Raw genomic sequence first — 20,700 nt, 5'->3', positions numbered from 1 at the left:
TCCATTTCAGTTTTGCAGATCTCCTCAAAACCAGCTTGACAGTTTAGAGGAGCAGATCATTTAATAGAGTTTTCAACAAGTCCGTTTTACTTTAGTACTGTAATGAGCAACGGTTTCTTAGTTACCTCCTTTTTAAAAAAATCTAAGTCAAACTGACTTTACAAATATATGTTCACATGAAGAAGACCTTATTTCACCTTGTAAATCAAAGCTGCACTCTGGAGAGAGGTTTCATACCACTGGGCTCAGTATCATTTTTCTCAAGGTGACCTCAGTTGTTAAAGTATGAAGGTTGCATTTGATATGTCACTTACTTTCTCTAAGTCAATAAAATGAACCAGTGTGTCTTTAGATCATCAGAGATCTGCTTATTACCAAAAGTTGTTTTAATCCTGATTTGTGTTGGAATTTAAAAGAATCCAAGCAGATTTCATTTTCCATCCTGAATAAGGGTTTGGAGGGTGATACTCCGCTGTGTGCGCAGAGTGCCCCTGGATGAATTCTACTTTATTAGTTTATAGGCTTTCTTCTGAGCACTTGGGATGAGATCATGAAAGTGTAAATGACTGTTATCTTCAAAGACCTCTTTTATACTGACAAAACTCCACCTTACAGACTTGTACTAATAATCTATTGCAGTCCTAATTAGTTCACATCAAGGTCAGTGTTTTGTGGTGGATAAAATGACTGTAAGCTCCAGAGAGTAAGTTTTTTCTTCCACTACTTTCATGTTGAAAAAGAGGAGGGAGCACTGAAAGTGTAAAAGAAGAGATTGATGAGGACTTTTTGTTTATCTGTAGGCTAAAGAACTTTAATATGGAGTAATTAGTTCACATCATCAGGAGCAACCTGTAAGATACCTGAAGCCACATTGTAGTCATCCCTTTATCACTGTGGCTCCCAGTGGACTGCAGACTTCCTCATTCAACTCTGCTCTTTTTTTAATGGCGTCGGTTTTCCAGTGGGAATAATCCAGCCAAGGAACTTTCAGCCTCATATTTAATTGTCTCGAAATGTAGACACAAAGCTAGGAAATGTTTCACTGTAACATGACCTCATGACTGCCTTCTCGAACACCCTAAGGCAGAGTCCCGCTCAGGCAATGGCTCTGGGGCTGGGCACCAGGGTATCAGCAATCCCCTCGCAGGACCAGCAGGGTCAGGTCCAGCCCACAGGCATGGAGGGTATTGCCCTAGAGAGGAAGGTGCGGATAATCCTCTGTCTGCAAGTAGTGACTCAATGTGACTTCCAGGTCCTGGCCCAGGAGATATCTCTCCACTTCCTTTGGTCTCGCTCCACCCCATGGAAGAGAAACCTTGGAGGTATAACCAGGCTGGGATTCATTTCACCTAACTTTAGACATCCGCGTTTCGTGTGTCTCTGTGTGACACAGTCATCTGGTATCCTTGCGATCGGGGAGAGAAACAGCTGTTCTTCGGGTGTGATTCACCCGCCTGCCTTGGCTTAGATGTCTCCCTTCGGATGAAATGACTTGCACCCCACAAGCGCCTCTTTTACCTTGTTGGCAATAAAGTCTAGAGTCTAGACAAGTAGCTCAGAGGTAGACACCTACATTGTAGATCTCTCAGGTGGGATGAATCCTCCCCCGAGAGCCAGGACACCAGGAGACGGCGTTACACTTTGTACACAATTAGCACCATAGTTCTGTGTCTGCATTTCCAGGGCATGATATACCTGCCTAAGGCAGGCTGAAAGCAGCTGCTCTCACCAGCAGCAAGGTAGTGAGGTGGGCTAATTGACCTGCTTCTCAGTGAACATTGTACCCACCTGAGCCCTACGCTTCAGGTAGACCACTTTCAAGATGTGAGCTAACTAGGACAAAGTGGATACATCTACCCCAAGCTGTTTTTACAGGTGAACTTTCCCTGCCGGGGTGACATCAGGTAATTCGCATGTGCTCTGACTCAGCCAAGCACTGAGCTCTGCGCCCCGAGTGCTCTGCTGAGCTGGAACCGTGCTTTCTGCATGCATCAGTTCTCCGTCTGCTAAAATGAGGATTGCAATGACACCCTTCCTCAGGGGGCAGCGTGGGGATCAAGGAGTTAATTAGCTGGGAGGCGATCACGTACTCGTGTGGTTCAGGGAAAGGCACAGAGGAGAGCAGTAGCTGGGACCTAGAGCAGCAGAAGGGAGAAGCTGGGGAGAGGACAAGCGGGATAGGAGCAGAGGTGCTCTGTTGTCCGGCAGGGTTTGTCATACGGACCCTGGCAGCAGGGCAGGGGAAGCTGCCACAGTCCCCATACGATTCCCCTCCAGACTCGGAGAGATGTGATTTCTAGGTGAATTTACCGAGACGGACAAGGGAGCAGTAACACTCCCCATAGGTCCCATCCCCTGGTGCCTGTACAGGTCACCATAGATCATACGCCCTCCCAGCAGCACACAACCTGCTCTCTCCCTAGCGCCTCAGAAGTGAGAGGAAACCACAGTGCCAGGCAGCAAGTAGACAAGTGTGTGTGCATGTACACACGTGTATGCGTAGTGTACGTGCTTGTACTGGCATCCTTCTGCCCAAGCCATGGGGCTCTCTGCATCGCGTCACCTCTCAGGCTGGGCACAATGTGATGAAGGGTGAAGTCTGCTCACCGCCAACATCCACGTGGTGTCTGTCCCTGATTTCCTCACTGTTTCAGTTTGTGCTTTAGCAGTACGCTTAGAGATAGGGAAGAACACTGCCGCAGCATCAAGTCTGGCGGCATGTCTCCTCCAGGGGAGCCAAAAGAGTGGAAGGTCAAGGTTGAATTCTTTTACTTCATTCCTTATTGATGCGAAGAGGGAGGGAAGAGGAGGATGGGTGGTGGAATGGAGTCTCCCTCTTGAACAAATAACTGCAGCTCTCCAGGGTGACTCATACCTCTGAAGACAAAGAACAATGCATCTTCAATTTGCAAAACTCAGCTTTCCAACTTCTGCATGTCACTGGCACCCAGAGACTTTGCAGTTTGCCCATAATGCCATCACGTTCTTCAAAGCAGCAGTGACGCCAGCCCAGAAGGAGTGTGCTTACTCAGGAGGAGAGATGGTTTATATTTCATTTGAGCAGCTTATGTACTAACCTGCTAGGGCAGCACATAACGTTGATTGTGAAATCAGAGTTTTCACAGTTTGGTATTTGGAGTTGTCTGCACTTCCTGATTCTGGCACCGAGCAACGAGACCCGAGAGATTTTTTAGGCGACCCCCACCCCACAGCCAGTTGCCATTAACTAAAATGCTACTTGTTTATTTACAGAGCATTATGCGTATACGGCTCTGCTAGTCTAGGCAGCTAATTCAGGCAGCTTTAAACTGGATGGAATACACACTTCTCCTTCTATCTCCAAAATATACACAGCTAGAACAGGTCCTTTCTCCTGCTGCCTTTGGTATCATCTCCAGGTATCTTACTATCATTGGAGCACTGACTTTCTTGACATGGACATGAAAAGAGTGAAAGAAATTCAAACAAACCATTAGGATGTATTGTTTGGTTTTCTCCCTTCCCTGCCATCTGATTCTAAAGAAAAGCTAGCAAAACATCTTCATGTAAGACCTCAGTATTTCACTACATTCAGCACTGGAGGACTGATATTCTCAGAGGCACTGGCAGATTTGCATAATTTTTGTCCTCAAGACCCTTTCTAGTGCAGTGCTGAAAAGAAACGAGCTAACACAGAAGATGAGTCAGGGGTAGATGATGCACAAAAACTGAATGCAAAGTACTGAATGAACAGGAGAAATGGTGCTCTGCACCCCGGCACCTAATCATACCACTCTTTGTCTGTGGTTTGCCATGATCTTTACTATATGCTCAATCCTTCTCAGGGGCTGGTACCCTCCTGTATATCCATGCAGCACCTAGCATGCTTTAGGAATTTCTGCATCAACTCTAAGCACCGCAGCTAGAGCAAACAGCCTCAGCAACTGGATTTTGAAAGCTTTCTGCTTGAGGCTGATTTTTTTTCTTCTTTATTCTCGAGAGTGCGATGCCTCAGTGTGGAGAAACTGCCTCATTCTCCTAGCCCACAGGCAGATTTTTAGAGGCTCAAATGCCTCTACAACTTCTCTAGCCTTTGCAATGCTCCACAAAACCACAGTAATACTGAAATAAAATGAAAGCAAACATTGAGGCAGGAGGTCGTTGCCAAAGATCTCTCTCCCAGAGAATAGCTGGGCATTTGGGTGGCTTTTCCACCCCCTCCCCACCTTAAAAATTTCCAGACACGCGACGTATCTGTCACTGTCGTTCTCAACCAGAATAAGTCCTGTCACCTGTTAGCAATCTAAAAGGGGCTTTTCAAGGCTGTGGAGAGGAGTGAATGCTCATCTCCTATAAATTTCGAGTGGATATTAGAAGACTTTGAAAAACTTTCCTCGCAGGCAAATCAGAGCTCGCACCCACCTCTGTGAAACCTGCAGGTCTCCCAGCTGTTGCACTGGGAGGTGGCTCTGTGCTGTGACAGTGGTTTCCACAGCCTGGCACACAGAGGGAAACCACCCTGCAGGGTGAAGTAGCTGCTGGTGGAATTTTACAGTTTGTGCTGTAATTTTCCAGCTCCTCATGTTCCAGTGCTGAGAGGTATGAGAATACCAGCCTTGTGCGGCTGCTGCCACTGCCAGTGATGAACTTGTCCTTTGGAAAGTCCCCCTTATTTAAGCTACTGACTAATTCCTTCAGCTGCCGGGAGATGACACACCTTTTCGCGGTGCTGCATTGGGCTGAGGATTTGCTGGGTCCCGAGTGAGGGAGGGAGATTGAGTCATTTCAGATGCCTTGCTTCAGAGAGACACTAGGTCAGACTCATGCAGGACCATATCACGGTCCCTTGTGCTTCTCACACCTTCACCTGCAGCTGCTGGGACTGGGAGGTAATGCAAGAAGGCAAGCAGGAAGAAGAGGCAGAGACAGGCACGTAAGAGATGTTGGCAAAGCGGGGAAGGAGGAAAGACTGCATTGAAGTTTTCAGGCAGGCGGCATCTTTCTCTTGAGCACAAAACTACCCAGAGTATTTCTGTGCTCATAGTCCGTTTCCTCTATTAAGCAAGACACCTCTCTGAATGAACAAGTCTCATCAAGACCATTCCTGCCTTACACTCAAAGGAAAGTAAAGTCACACTATAAAAAGTGTTTCCCTTTGGAAAGATTAGCAAGTCAGACTCGGGGGGGGGGGGGGGGGGGGGCGGTGGACAAATCCCAGACTCAGAAAAGCCTTTCAAAGCAGTTAAGGATCCGACTCTCTCCTTGTCTGCCTCTGAGTTTGACACCGGTAAACTAATCCCAGCTTTCATTCACCCCATGTCTTCTGCCAGTTGCTGCCTTTAAAGTGCTTGCCAGGATGGTAGAGGAATTGCAAAGCTCGATGCTATGTGACTTTTGGGGTTTGTTGCGTATGACTGACAGAAATTTTTGCAACTTGAGAAAAAAAGTCTGGCAACAGCGACGGCTATTTCGCAATTCATCTTCATCTCGCTGTGCCGAGGATGGGGGGATTTTCACTGACATGGATAGTGGCTAACTAGCTGCTCAGTACTCGGGGCTGACTCCTTTGTCTCCCCGGACCCTGCCTTGGGAAAAATCACTTGTAGAAGGTAGTTTGTCCAGGTAATCATATTTTCAAGCAGGCAGGTGCCATTTCCGAGGCAGAGGGGCGAGGGAGGAGAGAGGACATGCAGGCAGCCCACGTGCAAGTGCAGCCCAGCAGAAAGGGGAAGGTGGAAAGCGGGCAGCCTGGCTGAGTCAAAGGCATACCTGCTCCCTCCCGGGCTGCTGCCGGCTTCACCGCCATCCCGCCTTGCGCCACGGCGTACTGACTCACATCCTGCTGCTCCTTTCTGAAGCTTCCAGGAACATGCTGTATCATACTGAGATTTGGCCACGCAGCGCCTCTTGGCTGGGTGCAGGCAGCAATGTCTGACCTGCAGTGACACACGTAGAACCGTCTCTCTCTGCGCTCCAAGGGCATAAAACAGATTCAGAGGTGCATGGGATCCAGCTCAGCGCAAGCCAGGCGCGTCCACATAAGTGTTTTCCCTTTTGGCTCGTAGGTGCAGTGGGACCTCTTATCTGATTTGAGTTCGAAGCTTAAACCTTTTAATATGGCTAAACTGAAGTATTTTCTGATCAGAATATAAAATCTTGCAGGGGTTTTATTTTAGGCAGCCTGGTACGGATTGTGACATTTGTTACATAGAAATGATGAGCTGAAAGATATTTTTGCTGTCATCTCATCTCAAGCAACGTCCTGACGTGGTACGATGAATCACTGCATGTCCACTGCAACTTGCAGACTTATACCTTCCAAGTGCCTGACAGCATCACAGCGGGTTTTTTTTGGGAGGGAGAGGGGGGTGTTGTTTCACATTTTAAAGCGTGTGGCCCCTCTGAAAAAGAATCACGTCAAAGCAGCATCCCAGGACTTCGCGTTTATTATGTCCCGGCGATTTCTGCGTCCCGTACGCTCAGGATCAGTTCTACAGGCGGAAGGATGTCGTGCGCGAGCTCAGGAGATATGCTGTGGTTTCGACTGAGGTCTTGACCCATCCTCTGGTGCTCTGAGCACGAAGGGAGTTCTCCTCTTTTTGTACTTGGCTATCGGTAACAACTTTGGAAGCCCAAATATGCCCTGTGTCACACTAGGACAACTCCACTGCCTGGCAGGTGTTCGTTTGCCCTGCGGAACCGTGCCGGTTCTGCTGAGCAAGGCAGCCTTCAGGTCCGGGCGTACGCGTCTCGGAGAAGCCCCGAGCTGCCCCTGGGAGAGATGCTCCCTCTGTGCGGTGGCGAGCGACCAAGAGGCGTTAGCAGAGGTCGTCCGGAGAGCTGCGGCGGCTCCGCCAAAGTGCCCGCTCCGGCTGGGTCTCTTGGAGAGCGGGGGCCGGCGGCAGCGGCGTCGGGGCGCGGGGGGGGCCCGGGGCGCGGGGGACCCAGGGCGTGGGGGGCCCGGGGCGCGTGGAGCCCGGGGCGTGGGGGACCCGGGGCGTGGGGGGCCCGGGGCGCGGGGGACCCGGGGCGTGGGGGACCCGGGGCGTGGGGGGCCCGGGGCGCGTGGAGCCCGGGGCGTGGGGGACCCGGGGCGCGGGGGGGCCCGGGGCGCGGAGCCGGGCGGCCGCCGCTTTCTGCAAGGTCTCCACTGCCACCTACTGATAGACCCCGCTGGCCGTGGCATCTCTCGGCGAGAGGAGCGACCCGCGCCGCCCTCCGCCTCCTCCGGGTTAGGCTTTTAATTTTTCCACGGCGATAAACGGCCGGAAAAAAATGCTAAATGGCAGGAGCGGAGGGAGCGTCGCGGAAAGGGGAGGCCGGCTTGCTTTTTTTTCGCCGAGTCTCTAACCAAAGCTGGTTTCGTCAAACTGTTAAGCGTTATGCAACATTTGTACAGCTTAATTGCAACTTTTTAAAACAAGCCGAACGCAACCTTTTTCGCGGCAATAAAACATGACCAGGCATGAAAGATGGTTCGATGCTTTCTGCTTAATAGCTTGTTAGGCATGAGGCTAGAGGCCGAGAGCTCGTGACTACACAGCAAGGTGTGAATTATTGCACCATAATTCTCGCCCCGGAGTGCTTTATTGCAATTAATAACTGTTTTCATGTTTTAAATACATTTTCTCACACCATAAAAAGCAGAAATGGAAAGTACTTGCTAATGGGAGAAATACCGGGAGGATTCAGCACAGGTTACTGACTGGAGCAACTTCCTTGGTTTCATGCTATTTTGATCTGCCTTTAAATGATTCTGGAATCCTGTTTGGTTTTAAAACTGTATGGACCCAGAGCCCTGTTACTTCCCTTTGTTGAAGTAGCTCTCCCTGCAAATCTCTTCACAGACATTCTGAGTTGGCAAGCAGCTCCCATTTATTTGCAGCATGTTTTCACCAAATCAACTTCAGCCACGCAAAGCCACACATTCGGTTCCCCACGCCAAGCTACTAACTTCTGAGATATGCGCCTCTTTATTGCGAAAGCAGAAAAGAGATGGATTCAGAAAGAGTTTGCTGCCTCTTTGTGTAGCCTAGTCCTGTGGCAAATTTGAACCCATTCCAGTTTAATTTTGGGTAACCCGAAAGCTGAAGAAAAGCAGATAGCGCCAAAAAGAAAAAAAAAAAAGAAAAAAAAAAAAAAGCTATTTGAGACCCCTGATCCAGATCCTACTGAAGCCGCTGAAAATGCAAACCTTGCCTTTACTGGGAGCTGCGTCTGCCTCTTGATACTGAAATGGTGCCATAAAAATGCTATTACAGTGATACTTTTCTCCACTTGTTATTAAAAAAACGTAGAGGTGATGCCTGGGGTTAGTCAGCACAACTTGCTTTAATACGTGTATATAATATAATGCGCTATATTAACTTCACTGAATAGATTGCAACTTGCTAACCAGTCCGATGTCAAAAAGCCAATCTTTAAGAGCAAATACAGTGATTGGGAATACAGGTGCCAAGATGGAAAATTGATTGGTAGTTTGAACTTTCACTTATGAAAGACTTAATGGGATGAGGAGATTAATAATGGGGGTCTCTTGGGCTGTCTGTCACTGTTTCAAGTACCCCAGAGGTCAGTAATAACAGCAAATGGATGAGGCAGGTCAGATACCTTGGTAGTCTCTTTCCGGATGTTACTAGACACGTACATGGTCCGTTATCCGGTTTCCAGTTGGGACACAGCACAAAGCTAACCCTAGTAGCACTAAAAGGAAGAAACCGTACTTGAATTTAGGCTTGTCAGTGTTTAGCAAATCCGTGACAAGGTCTTGCTTCCTCTTCTGCCACTGAGGCAGCTGCTGCAGCTTTTTCTGCATCTTCGTACCGTTGTTTATTTGTTTATTGCACTTGGCACTGTTTTACGGAACCAGGATCCCACGCATGCTGGGCAAGGTACAGGACAAAAACCATGTCCCTTGTCCTGAAGAGCCAGCAATGTAAGAAACAGGAGAAAAGTGGCAGACAGAGCTTCCCAACCACGCAATGACAGTTTGTAACGGGAGAAAACAGACGGGGCGCTCCCTCCGTTCAGCCTGAAAAACAAGGATGGGTGGCAGCACCCCCTTCGCACATACTCAGATCACTCTGAAGACAGGCTTTTCCCTTCTTCTCTGCAGCGCTGACCTAAGGACAGAGCACCTGGAAGCAGGTGGCAAAACATTTCCAGCCAAAGGGGTTCCGTGGCTTCTGCAGTGACAGTGTTGCACGGAGCCCATGAGCGAGGTGACAGGGGAGGCTCTGCCACCCGTGGCGTCAGCCTTGGCAGAGCACATCGAGGGCTCCCCAGGCAGGAGGACCGGCCGAGGGAGTTTCCATCCCTGGGCCGGGATCTCTCCAACGCACAGAGGATTCTAGTACTCGGCCGCATTGCTGAACTGAAATCAATGGGATCGAGTACTGAAATAAGGGAGTAAGGATTTAACTAACCCCATTTGAGAACTGGAACGCACAGCGTCGTACCATTGCAACACTTGCTCTGCCAATGCTTTGTGGTATTTATCCTAACGCTATCCCTGGAGACTGGATTCCCTCATCTGTCTCCCTCTCATCTTTAATAAACACTGACCATACATTAACAGCGAGATGATGTTGTAATTCAGAATTAGACAGGCTTTGTGCCTATGTCTTTTTGTTTGTTTCTACTGAAGTCCATTTCATCTGATTGGATGTTGCTTTTAAAACAGCATGAGTCAACTGAATTTATTTTTAAGGTAGTCTGCCTGAAAAAAAAATTAAATATTAATAATATCTGAATTTGAATATGTTACTCAGCAGAAAAATCTTTACAACACTTTAGTTTATTCTGCAAGTGACTTCACTAGTTATTTTTTAAAAGCTTGGAGTTTTGTATAAATCTTCCCTTCTAAACACACGAAACAAACAAAATGTAAAACTCATCTCCATAAAGCACAACAAAATAATAATTTCCAGATGGGCTTTCTGATGGAAGATCAAAGTCCTTCATCTCAGACTTGGGAAATTTCCCTTCCATGCTGGTATCAGTTTTATCTGAATGCAGTTCATCCAACATTTGTTTTTTTCAAAAAGGCAATTAGCTAGATAAAGCTGCAGGAGAATGCTCTTAGAGCTGAAGAAAATAGAAAAGATTTTACTAAAAATAGTTTAAAAAATCTGGGTAGGTAAGGGGGGGGGGAGGAATCTTTCTCACTTTGATTTACACAAAAATCAGACTTTTCTATACACTGAAAAATGCCAGCTTCATATGCAAAGATGAAATAAGCAGAAAAGAGTTGTTTCTGCATTGGTGCAACTGGTTTGGTCAAACTCCCTGCCATGCATCTCTGGTTTCAAATGTCAGCCAAACTAGTCGTGTGGCTAGAAAATAATAGGTTAGTGTTTTTTCCATAAATGTTTTATGCATCTGTGCGTTTTGAGATTTTGCTTCCAAGAAGCAGCAGTTTCTACAGAAAGCCTGTACTCATAGGGTGTCTGCATTTTCAGCTTAGCAGTGCCATTAGAGTTTGTGTAAGGCTTTCTGTTTCTGAAGTTCAGCCACTGCTAGTAGATGTACCCATCACTCTGAATTGTATTTCTGTATTGTAGCGTATACAAAATAGATGTACAAAATACCTGTTCATTTCATTAAGTCTGGGATTTTCAAAAGACTGAGGAAGTCAAATTCCCCAGTCCTATTCATCCACTGAGGAGGGTGCCTTCTGGAGGACACCGGTTTCACTCTCATCTCCCTCTCTCTCTCTGCCCGCCACCCTCCCTGCACACAAAATGTTCATCTCGTTTTTCTCTCTTTACATGCTTGCACAGAAACACAGTTCAGTATTTTTGTCTCGTTGGCGCCATGCAAGACATGCCTTTTTGGCTAACAGGGCTGGAAACACACAGCCTGAAATACTAATGCATCTCAGCAGTGAATAGTCTTTCACCTTGGAAAGCTTAATCTGCTTCTCCTTGATCGCTTTTCCCTGCCCACCGTCAATGTGAAATATCAAAAAGCTTCACAAGAAAAAATCAACCGATCAAAACTCACAGATGCACAAATATTTTATAAAGCAATTCATCCGCAGGTCTCTTGACAAAAGGGATTATGGAACTGAAATGTAATTATCTTGGCATTTAAGTTTCTGTTTCCACCATGTGGTTTGGTTCACATATTTGATTGCAAAGTTTTATCATTCAAAACAGCCTATAGGTCTCTTTTTCATTGCAGACACAAGGCAAGTACAGCCATCTCCACCATGGTCCTACGACCAGTCCTACCAGTACCTGGGCTCCATTGCCACCCCCTCCGTGCACCCCGCCACGCCAATATCACCCGGCAGGGCTAGCGGCATGACATCCCTCACTGCGGAGCTTTCAAGCCGGCTGTCAAGTAAGTATCTAAAAGTTAGTGCCCCCGCACCAGGCCTCACCAAAGCCGCGAGGCTGACTCCAATGCAAACCGGTTGCGATATCCTAGGGTGCTGCCGCAGCTTTTCTCCAGTTGCAGTGAAGCCTATTGCAGGCCCTCTGCAGCAAGCCTTCTCCAACGCTTTGCTGGGATTTGTGCAAAGAGGAAAGAAATACGGTTAGGGGCCCAACATATCATTGTCAAAAAAAAGGGGGGGGGGGGGAAGAGGAGAAAGCAGCCCTTTGAAGATGTATGGAACTATAAAAATAGAGTGCTGAAGACCTATCGTATGTGCCAAGAAATGAATGCCACAGGTATTTCAGTTCTGTTTCCTTCCCTCGCTCTAAATTCAGACCAGAGCACAGCAGGTTATGGGTGGACACTCTGACTGCAGGATGGTCGGGTTTGACATTTTAAGTGTTGCACTGGATTGTCTTGTTACATCTTTGTCAAATTGTACTGCAGAGCTTTACAAGCCAACATAAAAATATAGCATGGAAGTGAAAGCTACCCCCCTGGTTTCCACCATACTCAACTGACCATCTGCTGACTCTAACCCACACATATTGAACCAATATGTGTGTGTTCAATAGCAGGAATTTTCTTAAAATGAATGAAAGCCATATAATTCAAATTTGCACACGGCTTTTACAAAAATATCTTCTTTGGCCGCACATATTGCTCTCATTTGAATACTCAGAGCTTCTTCTAAGATCAGAGAGAATCACTTGAACGTGCGCCAGCCTGTCCTATTGTTGTCATGTAGAGCCTGCTTTGAAAGAGTCACAGGGATGATGCCTACCAAAAGTAAATTATTTGTTAGGCCTGGGTGCTAATTACATCTTAGAGATAGCTGAAAATACAGGAAACCTTTCAGGAGAAAAATTAAAAAGGCAATTTCTGGTTTTAAAAGATGTCTATAAAAATTCTCATTCTTCATTGACACGCTCTTCTTTTAAAATTAAAAGACTCCTTTTTACTTTCTCCCCTGTGTTTCCCTCCCTTTGGACACCTTTCCACTGGCAAAATGCAGAAGCAGAGAAAACGGAGAAGGGTGAAAAAAGATCTTCATAACAACCATAAAATTTCAAATAAAACAAATAATTTCATCAAGTTTTTTACTTAGAAAAGTGATTTTTCTTGACAGAATTGTTTGAAATCAATATTTACCAGCTATTTTGATTTTCAAACCCTGTACAGGGGTGCCTGATGCATGTGTACTTGTAGGTGTAGATACGTGAATCGGGCTGAATGGAGATGTTAATCCGATTTTACCTTTACCAATATGTCAACTGAGGTTGCCTTCAAATGAGTGAATGCACTCAGTATTGAAATGCAATATTTTTTGCATTGCCATAGTGCCCAAATGTCATCATCGTGTACCAGGGCCCCTACTGTGCTGCGCACGGTATGAGCACCAAAGGCTTCCATGGTGGCTGCCCCCAGGAGTGCACAGTCTTAACAGAAGATAGCCACGTATGCATGGAGTAACTGCATACTGTCTTTTTTTTGTGGCACGTGGTGAGCATGGAGGTAGAGCACCGGCGCTAGGGCTTGTCGGTGCTTTTTGTGCCTGTGGTCAAAGTGATTTACCTTGGGGCCGGCATAGTTTCTCCATGACTTGTGAAGAAACCTAGAAGAGCTTCGTTCCCATGCCAGCATTCTTTTTTTCCTGTCTTAATTCTGTACATGGGGGCTCATCTCTACACATCTTAAGTGGGTTTTATAATGCTTCCAAAACGTTACTTCTATATTAAACGTCATTCAGTATTCCCAGAAAAATCTTTCACAATATTTTCTCCCTAATCCCATTACGGTCACATACACTTGCTGTCTATCTAAGAAACTTCTCCTTGTCAGAACAAAGAGCAAATCTGAGAAGTTTTTTTAGCCCCTACCATCTAAAGACACAGTGCCTCAAAAGAAAAAGCAAAGATATGGGACATCCTTGAAACACCTTGACATTAAGTCTCATTATTCTGCTTTTTGCCAAACTGGGCAGAAGAAACTCTCATCTGGTAAGTGATGTGTCCAGGCAGTTTCAAGAAGTTTGATTACTTTCTCAGGAATGAGGTGTGGAAGTACCATTTAAAAGCTGGCAGGTTGTCAGATGCCATCTTCAAGCTTAGCTACTCCGAGGCTCCTGCCATTCCATATCGTAGTGTATCTTGCCCTGTTAAATCTAAAGGTGCTAGGGTCTAGGGGAAGGAAATGTGTTCAGGGGGTCGCATTAATCTTCTAGAAAAAAATGGAACACAAACTCAAAAAGGAAGCATACAGCATGCGTCAGAGCTTTTCTAAGAAATTTATAGAAATTCATCAAAGTGTGCTGGCTGTGTCATTGATGAGCTTTCACAACTTGGCGCTGGAGTGTGTCTGCTCTAGCTTTAAATCCAGTCAGAGCCAAGAGCTTTGTTTTCTCTCTGCTTCTTCTCATGAGTATTTCCTTCAGCGCACGGCTCCTCTTCTGCAGACTCCACGCCTTGTCTGACAGAAGAAGTTGTCTTCTGGAAAGATTTTTTCTTAATTATTATTGTTGTTGTTTTAATCATGCATAGCTGCCAACTCTAGGGACTGACACCTTCCATTAATCTGAGTCATGATGAGGATCCTTCCTAAAGAGGCCATTATCTGCTCTGCTTGCACATCAGGGAAGGAGGCGATGGGGCCAGGCATACTTCCACTGATGTCAGACAAAGCAGAGCGGAATTTGACTGTCCTATAAAACATTTCACTTAGCAGGATGAGAAAGGCTTCTAGCACACATGAAAGGAAGAAAAAAGGCCAACCTCTAAATATATCATTCTCCTTTAAAAAGGCAGTACTATTGTTGTCCTTTTTTACACACTGATTAGAGCCAAAATTTTCGGAAGTTAGTAACAATTACGTAGACATTATATGAGGACACAGACAGGAAGACCTTAAGTGAACCTGATTTATCTTGACTTCGGTAGTGTTGAGAGTCAATGGGGAACTGTGCTTCTAAGTGCTGAGAGCTGGACTGAGCCTGTGTGTGTAAACCCTGCCTGTGCATGTTCGTGTACCCAAAGGACAATCTCGGCTCCACAGAGCTTCCCATTTGAGTTGGCAAATAAAACTGGGTGCAAGGAGAGATTTCGCAGAAACTGGACAATTTATGTTTAGGTCCCATCAGGGTCCCCACTGAGTCAAGTGATGCTGGGCAAGGAGCTTGAGATCTGTGTCCCACTTCCCCACCCACCCGTCGAGGACGAGGACACTCTAGGAGTGTACGTAGTTGCATGTGCTGTAAGGTCTCTAAGAGCGAACACATGCACGTACACTACAGGGCAAGAGCTTGGCACTCCACTTTAATTGCTGCTTTACTGAAATTAATCCCAAACGTCCAGATCTATGAGCATTACAATGACTGCATTAGAAAGCTGATGAGGGATAGCTCTGTTCTGGCCACTTCGATTAACCGTAGACCAGGGTTTGGATGTTGGTTATCGCCTCAAATAGGTGAACCTCCATTCTGCCAGCTCAACAGTTCTCTGTCTCCCTTCCCCACCACCCAGGTGCTTCTGACTTGACTGCATTCAGTGACCCCCGGGTGGGAATCGACCGCTCCTTCTCCGCACTCCCCTCCATCTCTGATCCTCGGATGCACTACCCAGGAGCGTTCACCTACACGCCGACGCCCGTCAGTTCAGGGATAGGAATCGGTATGTCTGCCATGTCCACGGCCACGAGATACCACACTTACCTCCCACCTCCCTACCCCGGCTCATCGCAGGCTCAGGGCAGCCCGTTCCAGACAACCTCGCCCTCCTACCACCTCTACTACGGAACCTCTGCCGGCTCCTATCAGTTCTCCATGATCTCGGGGGGAGACCGGTCCCCCCCACGCATCCACCCCCCCTGCACCAACGCCTCCACAGGATCGACACTCCTCAACCCCAACCTACCCAACCAAAGCGATGTGGTGGAGGCGGAAGGGAGCCACAGCAACTCCCCCACTAACATGGCAACCACAGCAAGGCTAGAGGAAGCGGTGTGGCGACCATACTGAATGAATTTTAAGTAGTTATGGGTCAGGACTAATGTGCTTTCCATTTCCCGGTGCCCGTAGGTATCCCATAAACACCCGTCTTGCTTATGGGCCCTGCCATGTTCATACATCACTTTCAGAAGCAAACCCTCCAGAAGTCAGCGCTCCCAGGAGCGGTGGCGTGTATTAGCCAGCCCCTGGCGAAGCGACGTCGCTCCAGCAAAGCATCCCTCGCAGGGGGCTGAGCTTCTGGAAAGGAGGACGCCTGAGTTGGTGGTCCGGAGGTAGCAAGGGAGGGTAGAAAAGTACCCAGTCTGTTTCCAGGCCTGTGGCTTTCTAAGGTGCCTGGGCTTGAAGGTCTCCACAGCCCTAAAGAGAGTTTTGGTTCACTTCTATTTTTAAGACTTAAAATCTAAAAAAATCTTAGTGAGTTTACTGCATCTTATGGACATATTAACTGTAAGGAAGTATAGGAAGATTCCCAGAGGGAAACTGTGAACGCTTCTGTTTTAGCAATGCTGTGAATGAGAGGTTTTATATGTTGGACTTCATTCTTTCTTTTTTTTTTTTTTTTTAACCATGTTGTATATTCCAAAGAATATGGAATTTTTTATTGCTGGGGTTTTTTTGTTTTGTTTTGGGTTTGTTTTTTTGTTTGGGGGTTTTTTTTTAGGATGCAGCTCATCCTGCTTTGCATCTAATTTGTTTTATTTCTCTTGGCACCTTATAAATTGCAAAAAAAAAAGATTTTGCTCTTTTTTTTGTTTTAATCATGCTTGCTTCTTTCTTGCTTTGTCAACTGAAAGAATCAGCCCCTTTTTCAATGAGTTAATTTAACTTTTTCCTCTTGGACTTTTTTTTTTAATACAACGGCTACAGCCTTGGGTCATTTTCAACTACTGTACTACTTTGATGAGTTCATTGATATTTATGCTTGATATTTAGACTTTTCTTATTTGTTGATACTATTATTATTTAAATATGCCTATATTAAAAAAGATCAGCAATTGCCTTTTTTGGTAGCAGCCAAAGTCAAATTTATCACATTGAAAAAGGCTGGAATAACGATGGGTAAAGTGACCTCCTAATTACCTAGAAATATTGTTTACAATTATCTCACTCTTACTTTACTCCGCTAACTGGGCTCAGATCCTCAAAGGAATTTAGGTGCCCAATTCCCAATGACATTATTTAGGCACCAAAATCCCTGTGAATTTCTGTGCCTTCCCATCCAGTGGAGTCATCTCTCCATACTCCTTCCTCGCTTTTCCTTCGTCACCAGTGGTGACTCTCAGGATCAGTAATCAGGATGTACATATTTTGTAAGGCAGACTCAATATTCCCTAACTAAATACATCCCTATATGGCCCCATTCTGCTCCTGAGCTTGCCTGGGCTTCCTAACAGCGCTGGTAGAGGCCTCCTAGTCTTTCAAAAGTGAAAGCCCACACGCAGTTAGCATGGCAAGGGTGAAGTCCTGGCTCCGATGGAATCGGTGTGAGATTTGCTCCCAGCTCAGCAGAGCCAGGATTTCTGCACGGTACAAAAGCCACGTTCCAGTGCGCTGGAAAATAGATCAGTTCACGCATCACAAAATAACTTGAACTGAACAGGCTTGTCAAGCTCATCTGGAAAGCAGGCTAGCAAAGAAGGGGCCTTAATGGTTCTCCTGTCACTGTCTTCTGAGAGAAGAGGAAGAGTATTTAAAACTGGTGCATACAATATTCTGTCCTGTAGCAAATACGCAAGGCTTAGACTAACAGCATTTTTAATACAGAGTCGTCATCGTTGCCCATCGTTACAGCACAAACATATCAGATGTCACTGTAAAGTTTATGGCACTATTTTATTTGAGGGTTTGGTCTGAATGCAGTTGTTGTACTACTCATTAATTACAAACTGCTGATGTTGACACGTGTGCGTTCCAAATTAGCTGATTATTATTTAATGTACCTCTTAAATGAGTGAAACAATTGCAGGTCAACTCAGAGAGTATTTGAAAGCAGGACTTCAGATCAGTGTTTGATGTTTAAAAAAAAATTAAAAGGATTCAAATTAAAAAGATCCTTGGCTGCAGGCAGCAAAACAGCTGGACTTATTTAAAACCATTTGTTTTTCAATTTTTCTTTTTTTTAATATGATTTTGCTTCTTTGTTTAAGTCAGATGCAGTAGCACTTTGGTATTGAAAAGTTACAAACTGAAGAATTTACATTGTCAATAAGGTCATTTTTGTGCAGAAAATAGGGAGTGTTTCAAGAGATCTCAGCAAAAGTTCAAAATGTTTCTGTTAAAATACATGCATGGCCTTGTGCTTTTCATTTAGTATAATATTCTTTATCATTTTCTACAGTTTGCTCTGAACAAAAAAGGCAGGAAACATCAAAGTTATATCTGAACAGTTAAAAATATATTTTGGAAGTATGGAGACCTTGCTGAATACAGAAATACAGAGACCCTACCTATTGTGACATTTACATAGTTGGAATCTCACCTCTTCAGTAGCCTAAAAAAAAGTCCTTCATCACTAAACAGTAGCTCTGTTGCAGAATCCATCTTACACATTCTCTGTCGCTGTGCAATTAAAATCATCATTTACTACAGCTCTCACACCTGCCTTGTGACTGGACCACCCAAGTGCATAGTACTGTGAGTGTGAACCCAGAAGTGAGGGAGAGGAGAGGACCGTGGAGGGCACGGCGGCCGTGGCTGGGTGACTTCAGCCCAGTGGCAGAAGGGAGGCTGATGTGGGCAGTATGCTCCCAGACCTGTCTGTCCCCACAGCCTGCTTTCTGCTAAAGCCCTGTGCCCCTTTTAGCCCACAGTATTGTACTACCCACTTTTGAAACTAAAAGATCGGGGATTCACAGGAACGGGGAGTTGGCGTCTCTTAACCTGGAGATTAGAGCCTATGTTGAATATTTGTTATGTCCATACATCTACTTTCTTTACGCTTGTCCTAAAGGTGAAGTTTAATTTTACTCTTCCTGGTGTGAACAGGATGAGAAACTGCGGAACTGGTCACCACACTTACCCTATGTCTTTGCTGACACGTAAGAAAATCCTGGGCTTTCCCAGTGTCTCACTTGTGATAATTGCCAGCAACTGCACTTCTGAGTCTAACCTCCCTGTGTATGTCAAGCACAGAACACAGCAGCATCCTCTTTACAGAGGAAAAGCTAAGTTCATTGTCCCTTGTAATTAGTCTGTTTAATCACTGTAGGTTTCAGTGCATTCACACAAGTGCTTATAAGAAACCACAGTTTACTCAAATCTATAGTTTTGTAGTGATCCCCTGTCTCACTAAGGACAGCAAAGATCTTCAAGGCTGTAAAAACGGTCTCATGTTATTCCTCTTGTGTCTTAAGAGTAATTAGCACACAGAAAGAGGACATTTGGATAAAACATTTCCCCCATTCGCACATCTCCAAATTACAGTGTATGAGTATATTTTTTTATATATCTATAAAATACACATATATTTATATAGTTTTATCATCCCGGTAGCTGAATGGAATAAAAAAAGAACTGTTGTGCTTCTTTCTGTTCACAAGTTGCAGTCAGCAGAGTGCCTTAGACATCGTCCCCTACTGAAATACAGTTAATGGCAGTCCTTACTATCTGCTTGTGTGTTCCTTTCACAAGACACAACTCATTGTCCAGATGCAGCCATATCAAACAACTTCAAAGTAAATATAGGGCCCGGCTCTCATTTGCTCTAAGGCCCATTACTTCGCTCTCAAACAATATTTATGCTCTCTTCAAGAGATCCTGCTACGCTTCCAGGGCAATGTACAGGAGCTTTAGTACAAGAGGGAAGTGGATGCAGAGTGCAGCCCTGCTACGAAGGATTTGATTTGTAGAATTATGCCAAATTATCTGCTGGAAAGGACAAAACCCCTTTCCTCCGAATGGCCCACAGTCTTTGTCAGAGTGTTCCAAATTGCCTGCACTCTTGAAACATTCATTACTGCTTTCTGGGTGACCTTTTCCATTGGTGTATTTGAAGATTCAGGAGAAGTGGATCATTCTTCTATTTGAGCAAAACACTTGCTTGTTTTCCTGCATCGTAACATTTTCATATTTTATTTTTGTTAACCTTGCTTGGTCAGTACCGATCACTTGGCATTTTTCTCTTCGTCCTAAAAGGGTTGCATCAACAGAGTTACTTGTATTTATGTATGTAAATAGATTTCAAAAGCTTCATAGCAATATATTTAGTGCTTGTAATTACTCTGCATTTTTTTCATTTTTCTGTGTTTTTAATGAACTTACCTTTGTGTTTGCTTAAATACTGTAGTGAGACTTATTTCTTTCTGAATTAGTTAATTTAGGCTTCAAGATTAACTACATTTTATTCACTTTTGTAAACAGTTATAGCATGGTCTCTATTCAACATTCTTCACTTTTTTGTGGTAGGGGAGAAATGAATGTGCAAAAATCTGTGGGTTATTTGTGGTATTCTGGGTTTGACAGTTACATCTTTCTTTAAAACAAAAACTAAACTTTCAGTCTGAGGTGGCCATGTGGCAAGTCTGAGAGGAGGACACAGTGGGAGACGCACTCCTATCAGAATGGCATCAAAGTGTATTTGTTCAGCATTTACTGGCTATGTTTACAAAACAGATGCTGCAGCATCCTGCAACAGTCACATTTTCCCTTGACACTGTCATGCTGAACATTTCCAGAAGGCGAAACTACCATGTTCTGGAAGTTTGCTTTTTTTGTTTTTGATTGCAGGGGATTTTTCTTTTGGGGGGTTGGGAAGGGAGAGGGGGCTGCTGTTTTTTTGGAACCAGATGGGAAAAGAGAATAGAGTAGTTTTTTCCCCCACTACAGGAAGTCTCTAGATACCACGTCAGAGTAGACTCTTGCTGTACATAGGGATGGCTGTGTCCAGCGCCACGGGAGAATTCATTACAACTAGCACACAGAGCAGCTGGACTGCTGCGTTAGTTCTAATGAAGACTTTCTTTCTTTCTTTCTTTCTTTCTTCCTTTCTTTCTTTCTTTGTACCACAGTTTCCTCTGTAAATTCAGTATCATAATTAGTGTGAATGACAAATAAAATGTTTGACAAGTATGCACATTGGCCTGGTGTGTTCTTTCATCAGGGAGAAAACAACTGTCTCAGAGAAAAAGTAACCATCAGAAAAAGGGTATTGACCGTGTATCACTCACATCAAAAATATGTTTCCATACCTTTTTTTTTTGAACTGATTTCATTCCTTTTTAACAAAAAAAGGCATTTTCGTGCTGTGGAGTGACCTGGCAAAAGGTGGGGAATCCAACAGGATCATCAAAATAGGACTGAAATGAGACTTTGCAGATAAAGAAGCCTAGTAATTGCGT

General features: G+C 45.1%; 1 protein-coding gene across 3 annotated transcripts in view; it reads left to right on the top strand.

The window, feature by feature from the left end:
* The window catches only part of RUNX1 (RUNX family transcription factor 1), a 175,332-nt gene extending 154,901 nt beyond the window's left edge, over positions 1-20,431 (top strand). For all 3 annotated transcript variants that reach the window (XM_049834717.1, XM_049834715.1, XM_049834716.1), the window contains exons 7-8: positions 11,164-11,325; positions 14,880-20,431. In XM_049834717.1, the coding sequence (XP_049690674.1) occupies positions 11,164-11,325; positions 14,880-15,373 (656 nt within the window). In that variant the 3' untranslated portion in view covers positions 15,374-20,431. The remainder of the gene's footprint in view (positions 1-11,163; positions 11,326-14,879) is intronic.
* Positions 20,432-20,700: the final 269 nt, after the last annotated feature.

The sequence above is a fragment of the Accipiter gentilis genome, chromosome 32, assembly GCF_929443795.1.
Source record: "Accipiter gentilis chromosome 32, bAccGen1.1, whole genome shotgun sequence".
NCBI lineage: Eukaryota > Metazoa > Chordata > Aves > Accipitriformes > Accipitridae > Astur > Astur gentilis.
This window is presented reverse-complemented; position numbering and strand designations above follow the sequence as displayed.